This window comes from Orbicella franksi, chromosome 9 (genome assembly GCF_964199315.1).
Source record: "Orbicella franksi chromosome 9, jaOrbFran1.1, whole genome shotgun sequence".
Classification (NCBI taxonomy): Eukaryota; Metazoa; Cnidaria; class Anthozoa; order Scleractinia; family Merulinidae; genus Orbicella; species Orbicella franksi.
Window position 1 is genome coordinate 30,202,916 of NC_138153.1, and position 22,441 is coordinate 30,225,356.

Sequence of the window (22,441 nt, forward strand, 5' to 3'; positions counted from 1 at the left end):
GTTGTTTGGAATTCCTTGATTATTTAACTAGATCATAAAGGTATCATTAATTTTAGTATATCACCATAAAAGTTTTAAATAAAATAATATTGTTCATTAATCGATTGTTCCGTCTGCTATTGCAGATCCGTTGTTCTTCGACTGCCAAAAAAAAAGCGACATTGCTGCCGTCCACAATATTGTAGTTCATACCCCATTCGTCACTTTAATAAAAAGATTTGAGCCAACAACATCCAACACTTAGCAACACGTCGCAACAGGGTGGCCAAACGCGCGCAACATGTTGCGCCCAACAATGTTGCGAAATGTTGCGTTGAAATGTTGCGATCGTTTGGCCAGGGCTTGACATTACATAACATAACAAAATATTTCATGACTACAAGATGATGCTCGCAAAAGTCTCTTCTTGTTGTTAAAGTGGCGAATTGAATATGAATTCTATCGATAAATAAAATAGAATAAAACGACTTAGCAATTCTTTCAGTTTATCAACTTAAACTATACTGCTCTTTTCAGTAAATTAGAAAGCAGTCGACAAGTTTCCAGCTCCCGCAATAATATTCCTGTTAGTTTGAAAACGTTGTCGTTCAGAGACGACGAAAGATCTTTTTTTTTTTTTTAACGAAACGCTGACCCCTAACGACAGAATAATTGAAAAGAGAGAAAAATCAATGATTATTCTAATCTGCACTGCACACAAGCCTTAGTGCTGGGTAGTGCCCATTCCACCGCTGTCTTATTTGCATCTGAACTCTTCGGTCCTCTCTTTGCATTTCTTGCATTTCACATAACAGCACCAATGAAACTTGCAGTTACAATTCCATCTTCTGACGATCTCATGAGTATCGTAGCCTCGTCCACAGCACAGAAACTCACAACTGCCAGAACCCGAGGCGGTTCTGTTGCACTTACGCTCCACCGTACCCGGAATTCTTTTCATTCTATGTTCGTCGCAGTAATTCGGCGACTTGTCGATGTAAACCAGATCTTTCGGTGAGGGTTTCTCTCCATCACCCGACTTGAGAAGATAAGCGTCTCGTTTACCGTCTCGTGTGGGGTATTTGACAGTTCGTGCGAGAACAGGCTTGTCGTAACGTCGTTTTAACTGAAGTCCCACTTTTTTGAAGGAGGGAAGCGCCTGCCAGCAGGTTCTGGTAACACACGACGCCGAGGCGCCATGACAGCGGCACTGAATTTCCCGACTCTCTTTGAGCGCCTAGTAAAAGAAGGGTCCCCAAGCAAACACTAAATGGTTGGCAACAAGTTATATTTTGGCAAGGAACCACGTGCTCTTCTCTCATACACGCCCCTTGACTGTCCGGGAAAGTCAGTAGACCAAATTATCAGGCGAACAAGGGAAAAATATATCTTTGAATAAGAAGGGGATTAATCAGACCTCGTGTTATTGACTGAGTGATAAAATGAGACCGTTAAGACCTTCACTCCTCTATGAAATAGAGGAGAAAGTCAGTAGACCAAATTATCAGGCGAACAAGGGGAAAATATATCTTGAATAAGAAGGGGATTATTCAGACCTCGTGTTATTGATTGAGTGAGAAAAGGAGACCGTTAAGACCTTCACTCCTCTATGATATCATTTTGGTTCAGAATCAGATGGTAATCCACAACACCATTTTCTTGCCTTGTTCATGAGGGATACAAAGAAATACAATTTTCCCTGGCCCGATTCTTCAGCTAAACATAAATTGCCACATTGGTAAAGTTCAGATACCCTGAAACCAAAGCACTCTTGGAGCCAGATAGCTTCATTCGACGAAACCAAATACATTATTTTAGTGTCCGAAAACGGATTTTCGAAACATGGTAAAAATATTATGCCTTGTACTGGAGTGAAAGTCTTAGCGGAACGATCTGGAAAGATTTTCCTTTTTCAGTTTTTTTATTATTATTATTATTATTATTATTATTATTATTATTATTATTATTTCGTTTTGAAAAGGAGTTTGTTTTGTCTTATACCACACCTCGCACTTGCTGTTAAAACTTTAAATCTAGAGTTAATTACATTGCTGTTGCCTTCTGTCGATCTTTTCCGATGCTAGCGGTGAACTCGCTACTTTCCAAGAAGGGAGCGGACATTTTGCACCATTGTAACGTTTTATACTGATGATAACCACAAATCTCGCGAGATATCTTGACTCAAACTGTCACAGAAATCGGGAAATATGAACTGCATTTTCCCATTCATGTTACAATGCTGTTTGCGAGCCGTGAAGAAATGTAAGAAACATAATTTACCACCAAGACAAATTGCTTACAGTCGAGACTTCGTTCTTAGAATATGGCCCTTCAGTTTGCAATTTTTACACTTGATCCCAACTATAATTTAAATTAAAACAGTTGTTCAGTTTTAGTACAACAGGTTGAGCATCACATGGACTAGTCACCAAAATCAAATGAAAAGAAGAAAACATCACATTGTTAACGACAGGTTCCTGATCAGTTTTGTAGTGACAGTCGAGTAAAGTGACCTCCATATTACAGAATCATATGGTGCTTAGTGCAAGGAAAAAGTTAAATACGTGGACATAATTAAGTTGGTTTCACGGCCTTGCTCTTGTTTGGAGAAAAAACACTTTTTTTCTGATTGGTTGCAGGAGTAAACCAAATAAATAAAATTAGGCTTAATTAAGGTAAAGTCGAAAGCAAATTCAAATAACTTTCGAAAACCCATCTTTTGAAAACTCTCTTACGAAATATGTGTTGCGTTGAGGTCCCTAACAAATAAATGTAAATAACATACTACAAAAATACTTCAAATGAAACAAAATTGGCACAGTCGCTCGTCCCCCATGTCCTGTGAACATTTATAACTTTCCGGGTGCAAGAGGTGTGGTATAAGAATTTATGGCCTTCTTAAACTTCAAAGAAAATGGCAGATTTCATTTATAGTGTAAACTACACTATAATCAATCAGCTGATTGGATAAATAATTTCAAGAATTTCAGAGATTAACATCCCTTTTATTTCAGTCTAGGATGAATAAACTGTTCTTGTGTGAAAATAATACATATATTTCACATCTCCTTCAACAAATTTCGCTCGATTCCTAGTGGAAGTACATTCGTCAATTGCTTATTTTTATCTTGTCTACAACTTCACTACATTTAATAAAATCTCTTGCGCTCAGCGCTCTGTAATGTCAACTGTTCTGTGTATCTTTAACGTGCATATTACGAATTTTAACATCTCTAACGTCTGATTTGAATACAATATGAAGTTGCTATTTCTCTGTGGATGTTCTGCTGTACATGTGGTATTGTTACACTTTAGCTGGACGTTTTGTCTTTTACACTGTTGCGTTTTGATCCAGGTATTAATGTTTTTTAGGCTATGCATCTGTCCTTCAGGTCGCTCACATCTGACAGCGCGCCAGAGCTACCAATCAGTGTCTCTTTTACTTTCGCGTTCACTTGCAGGTGTACTTGACCACAGTTTCGGCGCAGTCCTGACATTTCACTTCACAGCACCAGTGAAATTTACACTTGCATTGCGACACCTCCGTGAAGTTGTGGGTATCGTGTCCGCGTTCACAACACAAGTACGTGCAGCTGCCTGGACCTACCGAGGTTTTCTTGCAGATGCGATCTTGCGTTCCAGGGATTCTCAAACGCAAGTCTCGGGCACAATACATGTCCGAGACATTCAGATACACTAAGCGATTGGATTTCGGTTTCTCTAAATCGTCAGATATGGGCACAAGGTGTCCTGGCTTCTGGCCACCGGGGCTGTCGATCATTGAGGGTTTCATTCGGACAGCAGTAAGATAGTATTCCTTTAATTTATTTCCGATATGACGGATTGAAGGCAGTGTCTTCCAGCATGTGCGGGTCGTACAGGATGCAGAAATTCCATGGCATTTGCATTCAAAAACCAAATTCTCTCTAACAACCTAAAGTAGGCGAGAAAAATGTCCCAGTTTAAGGTGGAAACTCAGGTTGCGCTATAACTCCGAGAGACAGGGAACGATAAAACGGGTCCCACTCTTACTCGACTCCGCCATGTTTACTGAAATAGATCCTCTGTAAGTTTAGTCTTTTTTTTGTTTGTTTGTTTTTTTCTTGTTTTTTTGCTTCATTTTTACTGGATAAAAAAAAACTGTTCCAAGTTTTCAGCATCGCGAACTTTCTGAGAACTCCTTAAACGTTCTTATACCACACCTCCCCCCTCAGTCAACTGACTCGCACCTCCCCCCTCAGTCACTGACTCGCAATGGGTTTGTGCGGTTTGAAGAAGAAGAGGTCGCAGAGTTACCAGCGAGCAAAGCAGCTGCGCACGCGTAGCAAAGTTGTGGCATGTTAGCGTCCAGTTGCCACGAAATGATACGAAAAGTGGCTGGTAACTGGAAAAATATGACATTATGACAAATGTTTGTTATCAAATTGATGTTTTTTCTTTTTCCTCTAGTTATTTTATAAACTTTGTATTATATTATTCTAGCTAGTAACAGATGGAATTTTTTAACCCAATTAAAGGCTATTTTGCTAAAAGGTAAGAACTTATCATTTTAGTTTATTTTACTTTTGACCAGTGCAACTAAATAAGAAAAGTCTCACATTTTATTCTTTACCCGCTCAGATATAGTAATTTAGTATTTTCAACAAAGTAGCATTTATGTTGGATAAGTAACGATACTAAATCATGGATATCACATCTTCAAAAATTTAGCCTGTTAAGGTTGCTTTTATCATTAATTGGTCTTGTTTATCTTAGTCAGTTGTTACTTTATGGCTTCCTTCGATATCAAATTTATGCAAAGGGAACAATGAGTGTCTTTTTTTGTCATATAACCCTTTGAACAAAATTGACCTTAAAGGCTCAATTTAGAACAACCTAGATCTACACTGGAAGTGCGTTGGCTTACTATATTAGAGAACTTAAGCAAACCTCGACGGCAACGGCAACGAGAACGCCACCAAACTAAAAGTTTAATAAGTAGAACAATGGCTGTGCGTTATACTGAAATCTTTGCAGTCTTTGCACAACAACAGCGTGAAATGACCAAAGTACTGCATATCTTGGAAAAAACAAACGACAGCGGCAAATTTCTCGTATTTTGATTTGGAATAGACCATTGGTGTCATTAATTTACCTTGAGCAAGTTCTGAGACCAATAGGCGCATTTAACAGATCTAGACAATTACGAAATTCAAAGGTCAAGTATAAATTTATTTTTAACTAGGCGTTGTCTTCGGGGTCGCCGTCGTCATTGCTTAAGCTCTCAACAGTTTCTAGGGGATGGGGGCGTGGAATCATTTGCCTGTATGCTTTTGTTAATTTTTTTCCAGCTTTTGCTCACTCTTGCCACGGACAATCAAACCTCTCTGAGCTCATAAACCACTAATGATGAATTGTCTCATAGAATTATCGTGCACTTCGCCTAAACTGTTAAGTGCTCAAACAAGGTTTTCCTGTTTGTCCTGTATTGCCGTCAAAAATGACCAATGAACGTGCAAGAATTGTCAGAGTGATGGTGAAAATTTTCTCGCAGCTCCTAAAGTAAAATTTCAGATTTTCTCACCACACGCAGAAAGGTTTCTACAAGCGTGGGGCATAGATGGACGAAAATGTCGAACAAGATAGAAGATAGCGCGAAGTACTTTCAATAACATTGATTTTGTAATTAAATTTTCTTCAAGCGTTTGAGATTGTAAACGAATTCCTTGTATGTGACTATTCACGTGAAAGTTATCAGGCACTCCTATGTGATGCTGTTTGTCTCTTCGCTGTTTTGCAGAACGAAATTTGCGCTTACATTAAGTTACAAACTAGGACCGTTAGTGTAATACTTCAAACCAACAAAAATATAATTTTGGAATCTATACATTGTAGTTTAACTTAGTTTCTTCTCTTTTCTTGTCAACTCAAAATGAATGAATATTTATGTTTGTATCAACAACAAGGTTATGAAAGCAACATTATCTTAAATGTATGCTTTCCAAAATGAGCAGAAGATGAGTTCCTCATTCATAAGAAGGACTCAACTTTTAAGTTATAGATTCTATCTTTTAAAAGCTTTATAAGAATTAGTTCTCCTATGAAGATAAGTGTTCGTAATATTGAAGGAGTATTTTACTTGAAACCTGATCCATTTGTGTATGTTTCAAAGTAACCTTTCAAAAAAAACTAAACTTAACTTAAAGGGTGGGAAAGCAAATATGTTTATTCCAAAAATATCTCTTCGTTATATTAAAAAACTTGTTATGAAAATAAAAGATGATCTGTCAGTGTTTGTTTCGTAGTTCCCAGCTGTTCAAGAATCCACAGTTAATATTAATCTCGGCAGGCGGGCTTACAGAGCTTCGTAGGTTTTAATTACCACGAATTCAACCAAACAATTCTTTTCATAACCATAATGTCAGGGATTTTTTTATTTCACAAAGGGTAAAATTGCTCCCCCTTCGAGAGAGCGCTGCTAGTACCCAGTATCGTTTACAGTCGAGAAAATTTCGTCTAATTCGTCTTGAACCCTGACGTCAAACGGTTGGAAAAGCCTTCAGTATTTCTTAGCCACTCACAAAGTACGGTAGTTGAACGTTGATGGGTCAAAGTGTGTAGTTTTTGGAAAGGTCCTGTGCTGCATAAGCTTACATTCCCTCCGGCAGCATCAAGGTTACCCAACATTCCCATCACAGTATGAACACACTCCTTTCGAGAGGAAGCAAAGAATTCCAACGCGTGTTTGACACAAAAACAGTCGTTTTAAACACTGCTGTGTTAGTTTTGTTCAAAGAAGTTTGCAAACACGTTAACTTAATTGAAACGACCGCAAACAGTTGTATGTTAGAGATGTAAAGAAAAACGCACAGCAACTAGCAGATAGAGCGAAGAAGACTTCAAAAGTTGGTTGAAAGGTTTAATTAATTCGTCCAAACTCTTGTCAAGCAATCGAGCTTTGAGTTTCGACTTCAGCAGAAATGACAACCTTTACCTCAAAGTCAGTAAGTAGCTTGTAGACGAAGAAGGGTTAACTTAAGTACAGAAGTTCCCGGCGCCCTGTTTAGATTTAAGCTCAAGCAAGTTGGTTGATCATGAGCGAAGTGGAGGTATGGTATAAGGTTGTTGAATATTTGTACATACTAGCTCTTTCGCAAGTAAATTTCGGTCAAAATAACATAAAATCTAATTTTCTTTTGGTTGGTTCGTCCGTTTTGTTTTAATACGAGTCATTTCAATAGAACAGAGCCCTTTGTTCCCATTGTTCAGCTTTATCGTCTATCTATTGCTTATCAACAACCCCCAAAGACGCGACACAAACTATGAACTATTGCTCAACGCCACTGCTCATCCGAGGCCGGATATTGCAGTGGACATCCATCTTTAAAACGCCTTAATTCAACTATGATATTTACTGTAGCTATTTATCCATCACAGTAAAAATAGATATGTATTAAGATGTCTTGATCAAGAGATACAGCAATCTTGTCGTGATTTCCCAATTGTGATCACTTTACGGAAAAGGAACTTCGTTGAAATTAGCCATTCACTGGCAATCTTTTGCGGCATGTGTCTAATTAAAAGGGAATCCATTATTTCATACCAACATCAACATTTTGAGCCAAGAGTTTTAATTTCCTACAATGTGGTTTTGCGGTTACTTAATAATAAGTTTCAACGTTTTTTTTCAATAGACTTTTTATCTTGTTTATCACACAACAATTTTTGCGTTTTCAGCTGATCCAAAACCCAATTATTCTTGAAATACCTAAACTGGGGGAGTGATACGCTCCTTAGAGAGTTCTAACAAGATTTGACACAGATACTCCGATGTAATAAACTTTTGCCGATGACTGTTCAAATATAAGGAGCTAGCCAGAATCTTTTCACATGCAAATTCCACGAGCCGGCAAAGCCATGCTCGTGTGACCAAGACAATCCGAGCCAAGCCGTTATTGTTTAGCCCTCATTATCATTAAGTAATTAGAAAAAGCAATTATGTCATTAAATTCTGAGGGGTTGATAGGCCTCCTACCTGTCTGCCCGCTTTGTTGTTGTGCTTGTTCATGAAAAATATGGCATCCTTTTTATTGTGCCGCCCGTTCACGAACTTATCAGCAATATCCATTCCGTAACTCATATCAACGCTGCACCCACCCCACATCCATCCTTTACTACTTTTCTGTCCCCACTTCCTCCTATCACAGTCGCATTCGCTCAGGTTCCCCATACTGCATGCCCTGGTGATCGCGTAGACGACTCCAGCAGATGTGATGGCTTGTGCATAAGCAGCTTCCTTCGTCCCGGCTGAAAGGAGGGCAACGGAGAAACAAGAATCAGCTAGTGATTTGCAAGCCGTAGTAAAAACTTAAAATGACAGATTGGAAAAGTTGTTCATCTTGTCAATTTTAATTCATCTGTCGTGATGTTCCGGCGAAAGAAAAATATGTGTACAGTAGGGATTTTTCCTTCATAGCAAAAATGTTACATTAAGTTTGTGTTGGCTGTGTTCCTTCTCTCATTTTTCGAAGACCACTAAGAAAACGAAAGCCTTCTATTTTTTCGCTAGTCTTGTTCAATAGTTAGAGACGTTTATTGCCAATAACCCGTAAGCATATTTTTAAAGCGTAATCAAAACTTCCGACCTCATTAATATTCTGAGTACACGTTAAAAATAACCTTTTTATCTACTTGTCGAGACACAATAACTTTACTTCATTAGAAAAAGTTTAAAATAATAAGAAACTCGTAAATTTTTAATGAAAGTACTAAAATTAGATTTTTTTTCAAGTTGTAGATTAGTTTGAAATATGTGTTATAGAACCTAGCATATGTGTAGAGAGAATTTGCTCTTGGCTGCAAAAATATGAGTTCTTTAACTGTCTCAGTTGAGGTAGATGAAACATTCTCTCGCTCGTGTCAGCAATTCTACAAAAATCGTATCGTTAGAAGGTCAGGAAGAGATTCTTTTCCACCCAGGTATGATCCAAAATCTGATGTTCAAGATAAGGGTCGATTCTGTCACTTTATCACTAGCTCAAAGCAAAATAACATACGTGTTGACAGTTAGATCTTAGTTAGAAGTACCAATTTGAACTAATCTCACAGGTGCAATACCGTTTCCTGATGAACAGAACCATGTACAAAATTGTCATGATTAGAATTACGAAAATATGAAACATGATGACGACTGTCTATCGACACGGGGCGTTCTTCAGTCTCTATTTAATCTCCCCTCATAAGAAAGATCAAATAAGGTTTTCGACAACCTTGAAAAGAAGGTTAGGGTAATTCATTAGCGAAGCTAAATTATAGCCAAATTATTCGTTTCAGTGAGTTGTCAAGTTTTCACAATGATAATATGGAGCTACTTTTCCGGCCACTTGAAACAGGTCAAGAGTCTTTAAGATAAGTGGATTCATAGGTGGACTTTGAGTTAATCAGGAGCTATTTACTCCAAACAAACAAATAATCACTTTACAGCAGTTCAAGCTAAGTGGACTGCCAAATTAGTCAGTGGCAAATTATCTAATATTCAGAGTACTGAACGAAATCTCCTTGAGAGATCGCTTACAACAACTTCTAAGCAAGTTAATCCTACTTACGTATTGCCTTGTCGTCAAAGACCGATCTTTGACCGAGCAGTGTACAGTTCCACCTATCTTCGCGAAACTGAAATTTGCATTCTTCAGCGCCAAGTCGATATCCCTCCCGAATGCAATTAATAACGTTGGGAGACTCTTCACAGATGGCAATCTGCTTAGGATACAAGCCAGGAATTTTGCTGCAGATGTGACTTAGGGAAAGGGTTGCCACGGATGAAACAACGCTGTCAGAGTGTCAAAAGATAAAAGGCTGATTGAATTATTGTGTCTCAACAAAGCACAAGAATAAGAAAATTGATTCTCACTCACAATAACTTCGAATTGGCCTCCATCAGATTGTGGGCAAAGACTGTTGCCAGTAACACAGTTATCAAGGTTACCGCGTGTTGATACTCCATTTCAGCCAGCTCAACCTCTTCCTTTTTATCAAGCCGATGGCACAGATTCTCGAATATAAATCCTTTGATCGTCGAAATGTTTAGCTCATCTCGTTTCTGATTGGTCCAAACGGAATTAATCAACTTTTTAATTTAGTTTGTGGGCCTGAACAATTGGATGGAATGTGCCTTCTTAAATATTGTTTCTTATATAGGCAGGAAAACCGTTATTGCCGAGGATCTGATAAGCATCAGATCTGAAGGTTTTATTTTTCCAGTGGCTTAACTCAAATATTTCGCCTCTACAGCCGAGCAGAAGGCTTAACGAGATGAACGAATTTTTGTGTGACGATAGGGGTCTGTCGCAGCCTTATTAAAAAGCCAACGATAAGAAAATGACGACTTAATTGAAGATTATAGAAGTGGCCAAATTTTATTAAACAGTGATTTTGAATGCATTTGAAGCATTTCAGAGGTAGATCAAAAACAAACATCCAACTCATTATTAATTGTTTGAATTGAAGTTTTCTCTTTGATGTGCCGATAATCGTGCTAGCACAGACTAACCCTTTAAGTCTTCACTGACGCAACACGACAATTGAACGGTTAAATGGCTCCGCTGCCGTGATCCCAATTCCTGTCTGCACGTCAAATAGAATGACTAGCGGAAATGGGCGACTTTATTGGTTTCCCCTTGGAGAAAAACGTGTTTATAGGAAAGACGAAGCCGTGAATAGATTACGAGTCGAAGGTTAGTCTTTCAATGACTGATTCGGCAGGCTTTCTATTGAAAAATTCCATTCTCTCCGCGAAGAGCTCGCAGACGCTAAACTTCTGCATTTGGCAATGCTGTTAGAGTCATCATAAGACAACCGCAAAACTCTAGTTAAAACAGTTCATCATCTCTCAGAGTTTATTTTGTCACACCAAAGTTAACATGAGTCAGCAATAAAATCATCCAACACTGTTCATTAAGCTTTGGGAGTGAAATTTATTCCGATAACGGAATGAACTGGCTATTAGAATGTAGCTAGTGAAGTGTCAGAATTTGCTTGCTGTCGAACAGGAGCTTAAAGATTCCTCAGTTTGTTCTCGAAAATCACAGCCACAGTTCATGCACTTTTACCTTTGTGGAAGCTACGTGAGCGCAGTTATATTTTGTGTTAAATGCCAAAGCTAAAGCACTTGGAAGCGAACAGAATTGCATGAAGAATATCCAAATTCAATCGAAGAGTTTGACTGACCAGAGGACAACTCGTCTTTATTAAATCTTTTCTGATTTATTATTCAGTTTTAAACTGCATCCTTTTGAGCACGATGAAATGAGAACAGAAATGAGAACTGAAAAAGGGTCAAAATTAAAGGGGACGAATGAATTTCCCAACAAACATTTATCCCCTCTTTTAATAACCAGAGATAACTGAATTCGAAACTAAAATCGACTAGAAAACTCTTACTGATAAATCAAATATCCATGAATTTCAGCATTTACGATGTGTGTATAAGTCGCTATGACAGCTCATCGGTGCATATAAAGGTCTTTGAAAGTGTTGGGTTATTAAAAGCCAAGAAAGAATTAACTGCTGTATGATATTTAAGGCCGAGGGTTCCGCTTCATAGAGTAATTTTGATTGGAACTCGTTCTACTGCCTAAAAACGTGTTTCTTTCCAAAGCTTAAAAACTAAACCATCTTTCGCTGAAAAACATTTTATATGAGTTACTTTTATTTCTTACTCCACGTTACGAAGTTCTCGCTCTCTGAAGCTGTTATTTATTTTTATTTGAAATCACTGCCCTTGTAAATAAGAACTTCAATAAAATCATTTAGTGGAAGGTTATCAGCAAATTTGTTGACAGAGTTGTTGATTTAGTTAATTTCAGGTTAGATATGTGTTTAAATGCCTGTTTGATTCTTGAAAAACATTTAACATACCTTTATTGGAAATCAAGATCTCTTTATTCTACTCAATTTAAGCAAAATTAATCACAGGGCAAAGTAATTGATAACATTAATTTGTACTTGTGTGACTTGCTTTTCTAATTTTAAAAAGTTGAAAGCGAACTTAAACACCAGAAGAGCTTGATTTAACTCACTGAAAGCAAACACCATTCATTGCTTCCTTAATTGCAAATGATATGGTTCCCGTGCTGAGTCACGGAGCAAGCCATCGAAACTGTTTCCAATGAAAATTAATCATTCAGTTACTCAACAATATCGCTATGTACAGTATTCTTCTAATTTTTGTTCAAATAATTTCTAGCTAGAAAGCCCCGAAGGGTTAAAACAGTTTGGATAGTTGAAAACATAAACCAACTTTCTTATTTGGAGTCTTGCTTCCCTTTTGGGTTTGATGATTAGAATTTAGCGTTGAGGTCTATCATTGTAAAAGATTTAAGGGTGTTTTTCGCTGACAGTGATGAGTTCTAATTTTGGTAATGGTTGTTTTGTACAGAGCAGCCGCCAAGCACGTATGGACCACCCACTACCATTCATTCTCTGTCATAAGATTACGTGTCCAGCAAAACTGATGGATGGAAAAAGAGATGGGAAAAAATACCGCAGAGTTATTTGAATTAATCACGATTTAGCGAAATCAGACTAAAAAAAAAAAACATAGTTTTTTTTCAAAGTTATCAGCAACGCTTGCAATTTTGGTTTATATAATGCAAATTAAGCCGACTATTGCGTGATAACCATCGACCTTTTTTCCTTTCAAACCGAGATTCTACGCAATTGCGGCGAGCAAGCGGTACTCTGTGGATGAAGTCGGCAAACTTTTTGCCGAACAACTTCTTTCACTTTAAGTAACAAAGAAAAGTTGCAAAGGACCCGGCACGGTAAAGAAAATGGTCTTATCTGTCCGCTTAGCCGTGCAACCACACACAGATTGCCGAAAATAGATAAGAAAAGAACTGGTCATAAACATAATCAACCGCTGTGAAATTACGCTGCAAGGAGTAACTAACTCAAATCACGATAGATCAGCTACAGTAAAGATAGTTTGAGAGATTGGAAACTCTAGCTCTGAAGTTTCAGTTTTCTTGTTTACAGACTTCAACAGAAGGGAAGAATTTAACTTATCACACAAATGGGGTTTTATTGACTCTTGAAATCAACAATGGTTAATTGAGCATATAACTTTGATTAATTTGTTTCGTTTGTCCAGTGTTGAATAAGATCGATTGCTTTATGAGATACTAGTAAAATACATCTAGATCAAAAAAGAGATGTCACTGAATACCCTAGACCTGTGATAATTCTTTTCGTCTCAGGGGAATGTTGCACGTTGTTTATTAACAGACAGCACAATGTATATAAAACAGGTTTTAAAATCATCAATCTCGTCAGAAATTAAGCGGTCACTTTAAACAACAGCGGAGTTAACTCTGTATTATTTAAACCTTAAAGATTGCTTAATTTTATGCTTTTTGTAATATTCTGTAACACCCCTCTTCTCTAAAACTCGTTTAGTAAAATTCATACTTGGTATTCCTAGACCTGTTAGTCTAGTTAAGCCTATATTTACGAGGGTAAATATATCATTTAACGGCGCTCAAAGCTATCCTCAGCATCTGAAGTATTTCACATATGGAACATAGTTTTGAAATAACATAACAACTGAACTCCGCGTGCAACATTAAATATTATTACTATTCTCTTTTTATGATAAGAGATAAAAATTACTCTTGGATATATAAACATATCAAGAGATAATCAGATCATTCTAGAAAATACCGAAGATACCAGATTTTGTATGACCTGCCTGGCTTGATACTTGGAACTCTCTGCCTTCGAGCTTTGTATTACTCGTCCAAATCTGACTTCCCTTTCGATCCTCTCTGACCATTTTAGGTTTATTGACCGCCCGTTATGCCTGACTGTGAAGGAGTAGCAGGCATCACGGAGCATTTGTTAATACAAGGAAGATAACTGCTTGTTTTACTCAACATTAGCTTTCAATTTTTTTTTTGCATTGTTGGACTCACTTTATTTTTTCTGAGTAATATTATGATCTGTGTGCGTAGTTTTAAAATCGATACGCTTTCGCGGGGCAAGTTAACCAAATACTACATGTTTCACACCTTCCAAAAACCGTCCCCTCTCCCCCTGAAATAAGACCCCACCCCTCAGAGGGGCATAATAACAGACCCCCTTTCATAATACCCCCTCTGACAAGGACTGAGCAAGATATTCCATGAATCGACTCCAATAAACGGTACCGTAACCGCAAAGTATCTATCTACCATGGTAACAGCCGGAATACCTGTTACTGTCCAAAGCACTTGCATTTTGGTCACCGCCTCCCTCAACTTACTTCAAATGTGCCCCTAACAAACAAAGCAATGATTCCGAAACTGCCCTTGTTCAAAATTCGACAACTTCGATCCATCGTAGTTTTAGCGAAACTCCGAAAATTTGTACTGTTGACATCTATGATAGTGGAATTACATCAGCATAAGGAGTTAATCATGCTTTGGAAAAAAGTCACTAGTAAACGCAGAATTATAATTTCTGGCTCTGAAACAGCCTTTAACTGTGATCTTGAACTTAAAAAAGGTTTCCTGCGATATGAACGGTTATAAAAATTGCCGATATAACAAGAAGCGAAGCAAAACCGACATGCCTTGAAAGTTTCGCTGTTGAAGTCACAAAGTCTCTGCGCCGAATAAAACATTACTTGGGTCAAGCGAAAATTTCCGTTCAACTTTCTTTTTTAGTTGTTCCGGAAGGAGTCGACATGTAGTGGTTAAAGAGGTTTTGGGGGAATTTGTGTGCACTCAGAGCAGTCTTACAGCCGTGCTTTGGTCATATGATTCATTGAAGTTTCGTCAGGACGTTTTGCTTTTGAAATCGTAGCATATTGATTGCATGATCTTAACAGCTATTTCAGTGGTTGGGCTGATATATTTAAATTACTTTTATACATACACCTGTAGATATCGTACCCTTTCAGTGACTCTATCAAATTGCCCTGTGGAGTCTATCAAAATGTTACACTGAAACCAACACTGGAAACTTAGCAGATGACAGCTTATGGTTACATTATGAAACTGTGGCAAAATGAGCTCACGACGTAAATATTGGGGGATAATACTTGATATGAAGAGTCTTTAAAATTATTATGTGTGCACATGACGTACTAAAATCATTACAATTGCGACTTGATAACATTCCCGCCGAAGTAAATAATAAAGTTGCTAATCTACAAAGCGATACAAAATTGTAAACCGATTGCCCACAATGAATTTCAACCTTCGTTGAGCTGGTAAAAATTTAAGCGTCACTACAGAATATTGTAGAAATAGCGTTGCGTTTAGATAACATCATCGTGATCATTTGCTGTAAAGTGTCAAAATTCAGCCTAGCAACTAAACTTCGTGGGCACTTATCGACCAGTCATAAAAATGCAATATGCAGTAACTGAAAAACTATCAATACCTTTTGAATCCGTTGACAATATACACCAGTAAATAACAGCTTAAAAACACGTGTATGAGGTGCAGATAACAGTTATTTGCTCCATTAAAATCAATAGTTCGCAATGCTTTGTATAAATCACAAATCTTTTGCAAAAACTACCGATGCGGATCTCACGTTGTTATCAAATGCGGACAAGTGAGTGTTATAAGACCGCAGAGATAACAGAACACGTACTGCGGAACTCCGAGAGGACGTTAGAAACCCAGCGGACGTTACTTCGGTGGTTCTTATCTTATTTATATCCTGGTCAATAAGGGAAATGTGCATGGCTGGAGGGGTGGTATATTCAATAAAACGGCGTCTTTAATTTTTGAATTCGGTGGCACTTTATTACGAGTGACAGTTAACGTCACGCATTGAACGATTATAATAAATATTGCTTTTTACTCAGACATGAAAAAGTGCTCTACACAGGTTCAACTGCGACATGCAGTTTCTTGTCTTTTTTTAATATAATTCGAAATTCTTCTTGTGGAGTTTGTTAGGTGAATATTATTTGTCGGAGGAATTAGAAACCTTGGAGCGAAAATAGACAACTCCTCAAATTCTACTTGAAGCATGATCTCACGGTTACAATAAGAAGCATGATCTGTTACGATAAGATCAATTTCACTCAATCCAGTCATCATTTGAAAGACGCGTACTACCGTTTTGTTGACGACACGAAACTCATTCTGCCGCCATGTTCCGGTTCCTAGCTTTTTTAGTTGCTACCTTACAGCCATAGGCAACGACCGAAGTACTACGGAACTACCTAAAAGTTGCTTCAGAACATGAAATTTATTATGGCCAAATAAATCACCATTATATCAGCAATCCAAAATAGAAGCAGTCAGGAAAGTATTTTAGATTTTATGGACATTAAACTCGCTTTATAAGTTGACCGGATGTTATAGATTCAGAACTTTATATTTTGCCGAAACAATATTCCCTAAACTAGGGACAATTTTTTTATATATATATTGACGTTTAAAAAGAAACTCTTCTCAGTTTTAATTCACGGAAAACGTTTCATTTTGAAGATTTGTCGTAGACGCAATGTAACTGTAACACCTCCTTTTAGTGAATCGAAAATCTCCCCGTGCAATAAATTTATTTAATAGATATACCTAGAAATGGAAATGCTGTAATTGAATGAAACCATTGATAACAATTCTTTTCCACGACGTTTTGCAATAAAACAGGCATGTATTCCCTCTATTGGAGGGTTTAGAGGCAGAGGGTCTATAGATATGTTCTACGCAGAGCTCTGATAGTAAATCGGCGAGCCGTGTCTGAGACGTTATCACATTCTCGTCCCCAGACTGTCCTGTCCCTGTTAAACGGCGCAGCTTTGACACGAGGAAAAACTGGCTCTGGAGACACGTGATTTCATTGGCTAAATCCTTGGAGTGAGGATGCGTTCCTTTGGGTGATCTGGATCAGGATCAGTGATCCAAGATCACTCGGATCATGGTGCATCAAGCAACCGATGAATCCACTCAGGTCACGGATTCGTCGGTTCCTTTGATGCACCATGACCCGGCGAGTGATCTTGGATCACTGATCCTGATCCAGATCACCCCAAAGGAACGCACCCTAAGATTCTCACTAATTCAACGTTGGATGCCTTGCTGAAAACATTCTCCTGTTATTTGATCTCTGAAACGTTCAATTACAGGAATTTTTGCGTTACCAGTCGAAACCGACCGGTAGATCGCGAGAGCGCTGGGACCGGTAGATCGAGAGAGAACTGGGACTGGTAGAACGCGGGGGCGATGAGAATGATCTTAACAAAGATTTTTACAAAGAAGATTTAAATTAATAAAGTGTATTATCGTTTGTCTCCCGATGTAGTCACTTGAGATGTAGATCGCCACGTTTCGACTGCTTACTGCTAGTCTTCTTCAGGCGATGAGGTCGACTGATTGCACGGTATCATTTATATCACAAAGGTCGGCTGTGATTGGTACATTTCGATCCTCCTATTGTTCCATTGTTCCGGCGAGTAGCTGTTCCCTCAGTGGTCCGCTGTTGTACCGTTCTCCTGTTGTTGTGTTTCTTGATCGTGGGTATCCATGCTTCAGGAATTTCAATTCCACTATCCCTGTTGATGTTGTTAGGGTGAAGTCTTATGTGAATAGCTTCCTTGACCCTACGTGTATACCAGTGAGGATCTCGATCAATAAACTTGACCTCATTCCAGATAGGATAGTGGCCGGTCTCGTGGGTGTGTTCAGAAACGGCGGAGGTCTGGGTACGGGCGAGTCGTATATCCCTGTCGTGTTCTTTGATCCTCTCCTGCATAGATCTCCCTGTTTCCCCGATGTAGACTTTGCCGCACTCACAGGGAATCCTGTAGACAACACCATCTTGTTTAGCCGGGTTGACGGTGTCCTTTGGTCGCACTAAGTGTGACCGAAGTGTCGTGTCGGACTTAAAGACAGTGCGAATGCCTTGTTGTTCTAGGCAGCGGCGGAGAGACTCCGAAACTCCATGGACATAAGGTAAAACGGCGGTGGATTTAAATTCCGCGACAGGCTCTCTTCTTGGGGTTGTTCGTGCCTTTGTGATCTTCTGTACAAAAGAGGAGGAATATCCGTTAGAAACAAGTACAGATGACAGATGTTTCTTCTCTCCAGCGATTACTGATGGTTTGGTGACGAGACGTTTAGCCCGGTCGTACAGACACTTCACAATACCGCGCTTTACTGACTGAGGGTGGTGTGAATCATACGCTAGGTACTGATCAGTATGTGTTGGTTTCCTGTAGACACTGGTGGTAAGGCGGCCATCAGGTTCTCTGTAAACTGACGTGTCGAGAAAGGCGATCTTGTTGTTGTTCTCGATCTCCATGGTGAAACGGATTGATGGTTGTTGACTGTTCAGGTGTTGCAGGAAGACGTCAACTCTATCCCGATCCAGGATGGTGAAAGTATCATCTACGTAGCGTTTCCAGATCTTAGGCTTGCAAGGTGCGGACTCTATTGCTTGTTCTTCAAATATCTCCATCTAGAGATTAGCAATAACCGCGGATACAGGGCTCCCCATGGCTGTGCCGTCTCGTTGTTCGTAAATCGATCCGTTGTACTGGAAGTACGTAGATCTTAATACGAAATTCAAGAGGTCCGCGATTTGAACTGGTGTAAGTGTCGCGCGGTCAGCCAGGCCTGCGTCGTTCTCCATTTTTTGTAGCGCGGCTTGTACGGCGCCCTCGATCGGTACGTTGGTAAACAGTGACTCTACGTCGAAAGACACCATGATCTCGTGGTCCTGGATCTCTTCACTGGCGATGGTGGAGGCGAAGTCAGTTGAGTTCTTCACTGTGAAGTTCGAGTTACCTGCAAGAGGAGATAAAACGTTAGCCAAGAAAGCAGACAGGTTGTATGCAAAGGTGTTGACACACGACACAATTGGCCTAAGCGGTGTGTCGGCCTTGTGGATCTTCGGCAAACCATAGATCCTAGGTGGTTGTTTGTGTCGGAGTCTGATCTTATTATAAACCGCCTCTGATATGTGTCCACTCCGTTTCAGGGTTAACAGCTTCTCAGATAGCTTCCGGGTCAAGCGGTCTGTCGGATCTTTGTTGAGCAGCTGGCACGGTCCGGAATCAATTAGCGCTGACATTTTTGCGTGGTATGTGTCAGCGTCCAGGATTCCGCTGGCGCGTCCTTTGTCGGCGGGAAAGACCATGATGGAGTTGTCCTCTTTTAAGCTTTTAAGAGCCTCCTGCTGTTCCTTCGTGATGTTGGGCGTGGGTGGTTGTGCCTGTTGTGCACGCTATACCAACCATCTCACCTTTCTCACAAGGTGTATTAAGAACCATATTGTTCCAAGAGATCTGCAAGTTCGGCCGCCAGTTCCCACCAGAGGCGCACGCAGAGTCGCTGAACTAGCATCCATGAGATTCCCGAGGGAAAGAATCAGACTGACGCAGAGGGCCAAGGGAGATACGAAGAAGGAAGCCGAATCAACAGCACAGAGCATAACATCTGCTTTTTCTGCGGATGACGCTGCAGAGGTACTCGACAAGGTTAAATTCACTACCCAGCGAGTCTTTAATACCACCAAAGACCGTCAACAGCGTAAGTTTGAAGAACTTTTGCGAGAGAAACAGTCTTCTGTTTCTCCTACAACTTTTGTTGACAAAACAAAGTGGGTTATCAACTTGTCATCCAGGACCCTTAACGAAGCTGAGGTGTCCTTACTGAAGAAAGGTCTAAATTTCGCTGTGACTCCTACGAGCGTCCCAGCCACCGAGATCATCGCCAGGATTGAGTCAACAGTCAGGCCACTAGATGCGGAGCGAGCAGACACAGTCAGGAGATCAGTCAACACCATCCTTCAACAGGCACAACCACCCACGCCCAACATCACGAAGGAACAGCAGGAGGCTCTTAAAAGCTTAAAAGAGGACAACTCCATCATGGTCTTTCCCGCCGACAAAGGACGCGCCAGCGGAATCCTGGACGCTGACACATACCACGCAAAAATGTCAGCGCTAATTGATTCCGGACCGTGCCAGCTGCTCAACAAAGATCCGACAGACCGCTTGACCCGGAAGCTATCTGAGAAGCTGTTAACCCTGAAACGGAGTGGACACATATCAGAGGCGGTTTATAATAAGATCAGACTCCGACACAAACAACCACCTAGGATCTATGGTTTGCCGAAGATCCACAAGGCCGACACACCGCTTAGGCCAATTGTGTCGTGTGTCAACACCTTTGCATACAACCTGTCTGCTTTCTTGGCTAACGTTTTATCTCCTCTTGCAGGTAACTCGAACTTCACAGTGAAGAACTCAACTGACTTCGCCTCCACCATCGCCAGTGAAGAGATCCAGGACCACGAGATCATGGTGTCTTTCGACGTAGAGTCACTGTTTACCAACGTACCGATCGAGGGCGCCGTACAAGCCGCGCTACAAAAAATGGAGAACGACGCAGGCCTGGCTGACCGCGCGACACTTACACCAGTTCAAATCGCGGACCTCTTGAATTTCGTATTAAGATCTACGTACTTCCAGTACAACGGATCGATTTACGAACAACGAGACGGCACAGCCATGGGGAGCCCTGTATCCGCGGTTATTGCTAATCTCTAGATGGAGATATTTGAAGAACAAGCAATAGAGTCCGCACCTTGCAAGCCTAAGATCTGGAAACGCTACGTAGATGATACTTTCACCATCCTGGATCGGGATAGAGTTGACGTCTTCCTGCAACACCTGAACAGTCAACAACCATCAATCCGTTTCACCATGGAGATCGAGAACAACAACAAGATCGCCTTTCTCGACACGTCAGTTTACAGAGAACCTGATGGCCGCCTTACCACCAGTGTCTACAGGAAACCAACACATACTGATCAGTACCTAGCGTATGATTCACACCACCCTCAGTCAGTAAAGCGCGGTATTGTGAAGTGTCTGTACGACCGGGCTAAACGTCTCGTCACCAAACCATCAGTAATCGCTGGAGAGAAGAAACATCTGTCATCTGTACTTGTTTCTAACGGATATTCCTCCTCTTTTGTACAGAAGATCACAAAGGCACGAACAACCCCAAGAAGAGAGCCTGTCGCGGAATTTAAATCCACCGCCGTTTTACCTTATGTCCATGGAGTTTCGGAGTCTCTCCGCCGCTGCCTAGAACAACAAGGCATTCGCACTGTCTTTAAGTCCGACACGACACTTCGGTCACACTTAGTGCGACCAAAGGACACCGTCAACCCGGCTAAACAAGATGGTGTTGTCTACAGGATTCCCTGTGAGTGCGGCAAAGTCTACATCGGGGAAACAGGGAGATCTATGCAGGAGAGGATCAAAGAACACGACAGGGATATACGACTCGCCCGTACCCAGACCTCCGCCGTTTCTGAACACACCCACGAGACCGGCCACTATCCTATCTGGAATGAGGTCAAGTTTATTGATCGAGATCCTCACTGGTATACACGTAGGGTCAAGGAAGCTATTCACATAAGACTTCACCCTAACAACATCAACAGGGATAGTGGAATTGAAATTCCTGAAGCATGGATACCCACGATCAAGAAACACAACAACAGGAGAACGGTACAACAGCGGACCACTGAGGGAACAGCTACTCGCCGGAACAATGGAACAATAGGAGGATCGAAATGTACCAATCACAGCCGACCTTTGTGATATAAATGATACCGTGCAATCAGTCGACCTCATCGCCTGAAGAAGACTAGCAGTAAGCAGTCGAAACGTCAAATAACAACAACCTTTTCCTCGACATAGATTTAAATTGGAAGTACAATTCTGACCAGAATTGTTACACATACGGTTCGTCATGGAGGAGTTCACTGAAAAGGCGTCCCGTAAACCGGCGTTAGACTTCCTTCCACGCACTTTTTGGAAGACTTAACAGGATTGGCTGAGAAAACCGTCCATAGAACAAACAACAGAAATCAAGCCCTGAAAAGAGTAGAGATGCGTGGCACGGGGGGCGAATAAAATAACAGGTTCTGAGGACGGGATTGGCTTCTGGTTCGGCTCGGACTTTTAGTAACTTGTTTCTTGTTAGTTGATATTTCTTCGTTTTGATTGCTTCCAGTATTTCTCCTTTTTTCTCTCTCTCTACCTTTTAAAGTCATAAAACAAGTCTGTAGCCAGTTCAGGAACACACTTATTGTCGTATCTGATGGGTGCGTTGTGACCCCCTCCCCCGGACCTCCCCCACCCCCGCTAGTTCCACTACTTAGGTTCAATCAGGGCAGTTATGGGTTCGAATACTATTGTGATTGAATGCCAACGCCAATAATGTAAAAGTTAGGGAAGCATTCAGAATAAATGAGTTGCATGAACATCTTTTTCGTGGCATGGACAACACAATCTACAATTACAAATGAACAAAACACGCTAGAAATACTTCCATGATATATGTTCACATGTTACACTAGACTCTACGCATAAGTACAAGTCTAAATTGTTTCTATTCTTCTCGAAGGTGTGATGGCCTTCTGAATGGCTTCTCAGTGCCCCAACGTATCCTTAACATGTCTTTCT

At 40.3% G+C, this 22,441-nt stretch overlaps 1 protein-coding gene across 2 annotated transcripts; it reads right to left on the reverse strand.

Annotated features, from left to right (window-relative positions):
- Positions 1–134: 134 nt before the first annotated feature.
- LOC145497179 (protein Wnt-7b-like) lies at positions 135–9,971 on the reverse strand. 2 transcript variants are annotated; one of them, XM_081476991.1, is made up of 4 exons: positions 9,873–9,971; positions 9,564–9,787; positions 7,994–8,265; positions 135–1,216 (listed from the first exon to the last, which is right to left on the reverse strand). In XM_081476991.1, the coding sequence occupies exons 1-4, from the start codon at positions 9,959–9,961 to the stop codon at positions 737–739; spliced, it is 1,065 nt and encodes a 354-aa protein (XP_081333117.1). In that variant the 5' UTR covers positions 9,962–9,971; the 3' UTR covers positions 135–736. The 2 variants fall into 2 exon arrangements, with proteins under 2 accessions (XP_081333117.1, XP_081333115.1); XM_081476989.1 differs by having other exon boundaries at positions 1,124–3,913.
- Between the last annotated feature and the right edge of the window lie 12,470 nt (positions 9,972–22,441).